We start from the raw sequence: 8,400 nt of genomic DNA, 5'->3' as shown, positions 1-8,400 counted from the left end.
AAGCAGCCGCATAGCAGTGATATCGGCTCTGTGCTTTGTGACCGCCTGGAGGGGTGGGATAGGGAGGGTGGGAGGGAGGGAGACGCAAGAGGGAAGAGACATGGGAACATATGTATATGTATAACTGATTCACTTTGTTATAAACAGAAACTAACACACCATTGTAAAGCAATTATACCCCAATAAAGATGTTAAAAAAAAAAAGCTACTCTCAAGGATGTTTGTTGCCCTGTTATAGTAATTACGGAGCACAGAGACAACCTACATGCCCAGCGATAGGAAAGATGTTATGTCGCCATTCGCAATGCTATTTACAAACTATATGACAAATGGAAAAAACCCTGACTTGTTAAACGAAAGAAGCAAGATACAAAATTGTGCGCAGTGTGTGATTACATTTACGTTTGGGAATACCAAGGAAAGAGGAAGAGAAGGAAATGCAATCACAGATGGTAGCCCGTGGGCAAATCATTAGTATTTCCCCTCTGTTCTTGCGCTTTCTGTTATGTTGTCATTTCTCCACTTACTTAAAGGCCAATATTTTTTAAAACCCGGCAACTTCAGATGCCTTCCTCTGGGAATCTTCCCCAACCCTTCGCTGAGGGGTCAGATGATTCCCATTTTGAAAATGACAAAATTGAGGGTCAACGAAGGTGATCTGCACCTAATTCAAATCACGAGCTAGACGCAGCACAGGGATTCAGAACTGATGTTTTCCCTGCTTCCAAGAGTACCAAGACGACCCGGTGAGCAAGTGGCCTGGGAAACTAAGCTAAGAGATCTTTCCGCGAAGGCTAAGCAGAAACTCTCGCGCTGCTGGCCCCGCCCCGCCCTGAAGCCCCGCCCAGGTCATGAGGGCGGAGGGGAGGTTTCCATGGCGACGGCAAACAAGGCCCCAACTGGAGGGCCGCAGCTGGGCTACTACTCCCGCCGCCGCCATGATTCCCCCCGCGGACTCTCTGCTCAAGTATGACACCCCGGTGTTGGTGAGCCGGAACAGGGAGAAACGGAGCCCCAAAGTAAGGACGGGTCTCAGAAGGTGGGGTTGCACGAAGCTCCGACGGGGAAAGACCGATCCCTGCCTTGAGGATCGGGAGTCCCGAGGGACAGAGGCTGCAGTGACTGGGGGTAAAGGGAATTGGGACCGGAGAAGGAGGATGGGAGAGCGATACAAGAAGCCCAGATGTTGGGTGATCCCACAGGGCAGATTTAGGATGGGGAAGAAAGTCACAGGGAGATGGATGGGGCTCACCTTTTTTCACGGTAGCCCTAAGAATAGATCTGGGAGTGATTGCCCCATCACTAGAGCAGAGGCCTGAGCCGCTGTGCCAGAAACATTTCTTCAAGAAGATACAAGCATTAGGTTGGGGTGGAACCAGAGATTCTTCGTGGCCTCCTTCAGCTCTGAAACATAACTTTGGCTGAGAAGACGGGGGAAAGTGAGCTGGGAAGAGGGGAGGGATGTGCAGGAGAGCTGGAGCAACCCAGGGGGCCAGGGTGTGTGGAGCTGAGTGTCTGAATCACCTCCTGCCCCAACTTGTCCCTCCCTCTCAGGCTCGGCCACTGAAAGTCAGCCCTCAGCAGCCCGGACCCTCAGGTCCCGTCCCACAGCCACCAAAGACCAAGCTCCCCTCAACTTCCTGTGTCCCAGATCCTACAAAGCAGGCAGAAGAAATCTTGAATGCCATCCTGCCCCCGAGGTAAAAAAGCAGTGGCTGGGAGGAGGCCCAGGCTTTTGCATCCCTGAACTTGGGGATGTGAGAGGAGGCACCTTGTCTCTGTTTCTGACTGAGATTTCCTCCCAGCATCCTAGAGTTTCTAGAGCTTGCACATGGCTAGATCCTGGGAATGTGGGTAGCGGGGAGACCTCTTCTCTATCTACCATCATTTCCTGAGTGCTCTCACCCAGGCTTATGGCTTTAAACATCATTTATATGCTGATTTCTCCCACAGGTCTTTCTGCAGCCCTGTCCTCTCCCCTAAACTCCAGACCTATATATTCTACTACTTCCTCATTACCTTCATGAAGATGTCTAATAGACATCTCAAACTCAACATGTCCAAACTAAATCATAATGTCTTCCTTCCCCCAACCAGCTCATTCTCAGTCTTCTCCTTTCCATTAGGGGCACAGGCCACAGTTCATTCCCTTTGATCTCTCACATCACATGTCCTGTCCTTCATCACATTCTTTTGGCTTTCCCTTCAAATTATTTTCCAAATCTGACTGCTTTTTACTCTGCTTCCACCATCTATTTTTTTTTAATTTATTTATTTGGTTGTGCTGGGTCTTAGTTGCGGCAGGCGGGCTCCTCAGTTGTGGCATGCGAACTCCCAGTTGCAGCATGCGTGTGGGATCCAGCTCCCAGGGATTGAACCCGGGCCCCCTGCATTGGGAGTGCGGAGTCCTGAGTCCTCTAGGAGGCCTTCCTTCAGACTCCTTTCTAAAAGGAGAGCTCCCTTCTTCACCATCCCCTTACCCTGCTTCTTTCTCCTGCAGCCACGAAGATCATTGTGATCACAGTGCCTTTCAACTGTTTTTATGTAATAAGTTGACAGCAGTTTTTAAAGTTATGATGAAAAGGGGAAACAGTAAAAGCCAGACTGCAATCTCCTCTGAAATGGAGGTCAAAGGAGGGGAGGGTGTTTTTCATTTGCTTGCCTTTCAACAATGCATGGAATCCTCTCCCTCATGGTGGTCCTGCCCTCAGGCCCCCCCTCGTGATTCCAGAACCTGGCTGTGTCTCTGACACAAGGTTCACTACGGGGGGCCCATATAGGTACACACCCCCAATACATACATTCACCTATTTCTGATTTTAGTATATGTGCTGCTGAAGCGAGCACCATTCACCTCTTTCTGGCTGGCACAAGGTTTATAGTCCCCTGTGTCTCCTACTCACAAGTCAGTGGGAATTTCCGCCGGGCCTTCCGTTCAGATCAAGCAACAACCACCATCAGTCCGCCCTCAACATGTTAGGAGTGTAAGATCTGGACCATGGATGACGACTTCACAGAGGGTCGTGGGAGAATGAAGATAGCCTAGCCCCAAGATAGGGGCCCCGTGGAGGTGGCACAGTGGGTGTGGCTTTGGAGCCACACACTCATCAAGGGAGAAAGAGATGGAGGATTCTGGTGGGTCGGGGACAGAGCCGCCCCTCACTCCTCTCAGGCAGAGAGCGCAAAGGGCCATCTCTGCTCACATCCTGAGGACCCTGTCTGGTGGATGGGGTGCGCTCAGTCTGGCTGTGTCTGTCCCGCAGGGAGTGGGTGGAGGACACGCAGCTATGGATCCAGCAGGTGTCCAGCGCCCCCAGCACCAGGATGGATGTGGTACACCTCCAGGAGCAGCTGGACCTGAAGCTGCAGCAGCGGCAGGCCCGGGAGACTGGCATCTGCCCGGTGCGCCGGGAGCTGTACTCACAGTGTTTCGGTGAGTGGTCCTCGAGGGAAGCTACACCACCCTCTACTGCCTCCCTCCCTTCCCTTCGCACTAATCCAGGCCTTGAGTCCCCTGCAGCTGAAGCCTGCCCCATCCTGGAATGTCTGTCTCCCCCCACCTACCCCACCCAGGAACTGCCAACTGTGCCCTCTTCCCCCTCCCAGCCCACCTCTCTTACCAGTCCCGCACCCACCCTTGTCAGTCACCGTGTTCCTGACGACCTGCTAGCTCTTAGTTCCCCGACCAGGGATTGAACACGCGCCCTCTGGGGTGGAAGCGTGGGACCACCAGGGAAGTCCCAATATGTTAGTTTTTTAATCAGAAAGATTTAATGTTCTATATTTATATCCATCCATCAACATTAGGCCTTGGTCCAGAAAAATATTTCAGGGTGATTTGTTGTGACCCGACACACGCAGGGATTTGAGATCTCCCTCCTCGGGTGCTGGTGTCAGATGACTGGCCCTCGGTCTAGTCTCACCAGCCCATGTGGACTCAGACATGCAAACCGCATCCAAACCCTGAGGCAGCTGCACGGGGCTAGCGGGCTCCCTTCAGTCTGAGTGTGATTCTGGTTTGCCCTCCCAGTCGGCATTTATGGAGGAGATGGGTGGGCAAGCTGTAGACCCTGCTGTTTCCAGCCCCAAACCAGTCCAGCCAAGGGGCCACATAGGAGCTTCCAGCTGCTTTAAAACAGCCACCACGTTTATATTGAAAAAGTCAGAGTTCTTTGAATAGCACCCAGTTTCTGCCTAACGGTGGGAGAGTGGGCCCCCACAGCTGCAGACAAACCTGGGCTCTTGTCTGCCTCTGCGCCGGCCAAACCAGGCTTGCTGATGGCCTGTACTCCCAAGTGCCAAGTTCAGAGCAGTGGCTGCATGGCAAGGCCCCTCCCTGAGGCCTGTCTCCAAATGAGGAGGACATACCCTAGTGCCCTTCCGACTTCCCGGTAGGAAGGTGGTTCGCAGTAGGTGCGGTGCATTTCCCCGCCTGCCTGCCTTCTCCGACCTCGCCACGTGTGCCTTGGCAGATGAACTGATCCGCGAGGTTACCATCAGCTGTGCGGAGCGAGGGCTGCTGCTGCTGCGAGTCCGGGACGAGATCCGCATGACCATTGCTGCCTACCAGACCCTGTATGAGAGCAGCGTGGCATTTGGCATGAGGAAGGCGCTGCAGGCCGAGCAGGGGAAGTCAGACATGGAGAAGAAAGTGAGTGGTTTCACCAGGAGACTTTGGCCCTCTTCGACTCTTCTGTCAATCTCAGGGCCACAGCTCGTCATTCCAGCACCAAATTCCGGCCTCCTACGTGCTCTCCCATCACCTTAGTGAGGACCCTTTGGTTCAGTGTCACGGCCAGTCCGGTCGTGGCAGAGTTGTCTCCCCTTGGACATGCCCTGCCAGTCACTGACCTCCCACTGGGTGGCAGTACAGACCCTGGCAATGCCTGGGGTTGGACAGCTGTGTCCCAGGTCCCCTTCACCCAGGCACTCACACCGCCCCGTCCACTTGGCGACGTCCCAGCATGACTGGGGATTCTGTCCTCAGATTGCAGAATTAGAAACGGAAAAGCGAGATTTGGAGAGGCAAGTGAACGAGCAGAAGGCAAAATGTGAGGCCATCGAGAAGCGGGAGAGTGAGAGGAGACAGGTGGAGGAGACGAAGCACAAAGAAGAGATTCAGTTCCTGAAGCGGACTAATCAACAGCTGAAGGTAATCGATGCCCAGGCCCAGGTGGAGCTCCTGCCACCCCCATCCCCGCCCCCGCCCCCGGCCCTGCCAGCCGAGCAGGCCAAGCATTTGGTTCCCTGTCCTACACTGACTTTCAATACTGCCAAGGAGTAAAGGAAGCTGACTCTTTTGGGGAGAGGTGAGGGATCATTTCCCAGGTTCTCTGTCCATCTCCATCCGGCTCTGAAGAGAGGCTGTATTCTCAGCTCTGGCTCCCCAGTGGAGGATTTTTTTCCCCTTGGATAAAAGTTGCCTATCGTCTGGGAGAGGTGGCTATGTCAAGAAGCGGGACGTCTGTCCCATGGCAGCTGGCGCTTTGGAGACTTCTTAGAGTGGGCTGAGTCTCTCCAGCTGGCTTTCATGGGAGTGCTTTCCTACCTGCAGTTCCCTCTGAGGTCCTGCATTCGGGGCGGGCTGGGAAGGCCCTTCGAGAGGGAAGAACCATTTCAAATCAGGAACCTTCCCGAGGTCTGTGGTCAGAGGAACTCAGCTGTAGGCACTTTTCATCAAAGCCCTTTTGCTGATGGTATACTTTTATCCAACTGAGCTGAAGGGAGGGAGGGAGGGGGACTAGTGAAAAGGGCTGGGCTAGGGGCCAGGCTTCTGAAGCTCCAGGCTCTCTGTCTGGTCCAAAGGTTCTCAGAGGGTTGTGCCCCAAACCAGCATCATCCTCATCACCGCAACTTTCAGAAATACAAATCACTGGGCCCAGCCCAGAGCTACTGAATCAGAAACTTTGGGGTTGGGGTCCAGCAAGCCATTCTAACAAGGTCTCCAGGTGATTTTTTTTTTAACCTTTTATTATGAGAATTTTGAAACACAAAGTAGAATAATGCAGTACACATCCATGTGCCCATTACAGAACTTCATCAATTGTCATCATTTTGTGAATCTTGCAGAAACAAGTGTTAATTATAATGAGATAAAACAGGATTCAAACTTCGCGGAAAAGAGTAAAATATAGTTTTTTTTACTAACAAGTGGTGAAGGTGGGCAGAATCACTGCATGGTGCAACATTCTCCATTCTGATGTTTGCCAAAGTTTGAGAACCACTGCTCTAGATATATGGCCTATTGACGTTCAGTGGCTGTCTCCCATGGCCCTGGCCAGGAGGGGCCCCTAGACGTATCTCCTTTTCCTCCCTAGTTTCATAGAAGCTTACATTCTTGCGATTGGCAGGCTTGTTGGTGCTACAAGCCAAGGCCAGGCATTTGAGATAAAGAAGGGGCTTGTGTTAATTGCTAGTGGAGGATGACATAGATTTTCTTGTTGCTGAGTTTAACAAAACAAAGAAACTTTCACAGCCAGATGTGAACCTGTTTACTTAGCAGTCTCTGAAGCTGTCTCCCTTATCTGCCATATTCTTTTATCATAAGCTCAAGTTTCTCCGTTCCTCCTATGGTATTGGCGGCAAGAGCAAAGCAGAATACCTCGGCATCTTTCTAACATTTACAAGCAACCTTGGAATCCCCAGGGTGAAGGACTCTTTAGAAGTGAGTTATTTTTATTGGCTCAAAATGCACTGCAAATAAAGCAGTGTTTGCAGTCCGCAGAATAGACCTACTTAGAGATCTGTTCACACACCGTGACAGTGAATTATTTTACTGGCTGCCAGAGGAGCAGAGTAAATAACTCCCAAGTGTCTGAAGCTTTACATACAAGATGGACAGCTCCCTACTCACTGGTGGCAGTTTTCTCTAATTGGGTATCAGGTTGTCTCAGTGGCTGAAACTCTGCTGTTTCCAAAACCTCTTGTCCCAGCACAGAGCTCCCAGGCTCCCAAACCAGAGAGCCAAACGTTTAACTTAGCAGACGTACTCAGGCTTGAAATCTGAGCCTTGAAAAGCCACTATTTCAACAGCTTTTGTTCAATTTCCTTTTCAATGCCTTATATTACACACTGAGCAGCTATTGTATGGAAACCAGGACAGCTCTGATTTCTCCTAATGCAGCAAGACTGAATGCCAAGCCAGAGACCAGCTCATCTAGAAAATACGGAGTTGGGAATGAAGGGAAAAACACTTGGGGTGGCAGCATTTGGATTACTCTTCCCGGAGACTTTTATCACCTCTCAGCTATTTGTGTTAGGCTGCAAGTTTCAAATATTAACGGAGTTTGGTTTTGTTTTTCAGGCCCAACTGGAAGGCATTATTGCACCAAAGAAGTGATAATTTCCATATGGGTCTCAGCAAGCACTACTACCCCATCATAAGCCCTTTGTAATAAAAAGCTTCCTGAGTGAAGCCATACCCCTCCCCTGGTCCCACCTACGTATTTGTCAGAAGCCCCACCACCGCCCCAGTGTGGTGCAACACCTACAGTCTGGCAGCCAGGCTCCGGGCTGGACGACAGAAGGCAGTGTGGCCCAGGAAGTCTCTGTACGTGGCCAACCTTGGGATTTGCCAACTCCAACGGTGAGACTCAGAATGCATCCCTTTTGGCTGTATCCCTCTCAGGTGGAGCAGCTCCTTTCTCACTGTCACTCCATACTGTCACTTATTTCCAGCCACACGAAGCTGCTTCTCTGCCCCGCAATTCATCTTGTCCCTTAACCCGGGCTCCTCTGGCCTCAGTCTTGCCCTTATTTGATGTCTTTTCATCATCCCTACTCCAGTGCAGTTCTGGTACCTCATTTTGGAGTTTTCGGTTTATACCGTATCATCTTATCCCCGCTTGCCAAGTCACTGGACCCCATCCTCCTTAGTTTTGGACTGCCTGGGTAGGAGGCAATGGCAGGGTCAAACCCATGGGTTTCGAGAAAGTAAACATGTGCTGGAAAGAAACACAGGTCACGGTGTCCACTGTGAGGTGCCTGGACCTCGGCTCCTCCCCCGGCACTGATTGGTTCACCTTGCTCTGCAGACAATCAAACCCCAACCCTACAGCCTGACTAGCCCAGACCTCCCTCTCAGTACTAATTATTCATGACTGGGCCACGGCCTGCAGACAACTGCATTTTACTATTCCTCATAAGCTAAAACTCAGTTTGGAGGTTCAGGAGTCTTCTGATTTCATAGACCCAGAAGACTAAATTAGTGACATAAATCCTTCATTCCAGGGCACACCAGCAGCTCAATGAGTGCCATCATTCAGTCACACTTCACAACTAGCATGACTAAGAAGGCACTAACATCTCCCCTCAGTTAGAAGGCCTCAAGTGCTCAGCGTTCTCTTGGAGAGGCGCTCGGGTCGGATACCTGTCCCGGCCAGGGCTTCCAGGCTCACTGGA

At 51.4% G+C, this 8,400-nt stretch overlaps 1 protein-coding gene across 1 annotated transcript; it reads left to right on the top strand.

Annotated features, from left to right (window-relative positions):
- Positions 1–833: 833 nt before the first annotated feature.
- Positions 834–7,426, top strand: DNALI1 (dynein axonemal light intermediate chain 1). The gene is made up of 6 exons (XM_022575272.3): positions 834–1,019; positions 1,555–1,700; positions 3,264–3,433; positions 4,473–4,651; positions 4,988–5,152; positions 7,304–7,426. The coding sequence occupies exons 1-6, from the start codon at positions 852–854 to the stop codon at positions 7,337–7,339; spliced, it is 864 nt and encodes a 287-aa protein (XP_022430980.3). The 5' UTR covers positions 834–851; the 3' UTR covers positions 7,340–7,426.
- Positions 7,427–8,400: the final 974 nt, after the last annotated feature.

This window comes from Delphinapterus leucas, chromosome 1 (assembly GCF_059928025.1).
Source record: "Delphinapterus leucas isolate spDelLeu-1000000601 "Yukka" chromosome 1, BTC_Dleu_Yukka2, whole genome shotgun sequence".
Lineage (NCBI taxonomy): Eukaryota > Metazoa > Chordata > Mammalia > Artiodactyla > Monodontidae > Delphinapterus > Delphinapterus leucas.
Note: the sequence above shows the minus strand (reverse complement) of the source record. Positions and strands in the feature narration are given on the sequence as shown.

Bases quoted from the DNA above. Each gene is read 5' to 3' on its own strand.
- DNALI1 (XM_022575272.3), top strand. From the start codon at position 852: ATGAGGGCGGAGGGGAGGTTTCCATGGCGACGGCAAACAAGGCCCCAA. The intron at 1,020-1,554 runs GTAAGGACGGGT...CCTCCCTCTCAG, and splicing joins GGGAGAAACGGAGCCCCAAA to GCTCGGCCACTGAAAGTCAG. The intron at 4,652-4,987 runs GTGAGTGGTTTC...TTCTGTCCTCAG, and splicing joins AGTCAGACATGGAGAAGAAA to ATTGCAGAATTAGAAACGGA.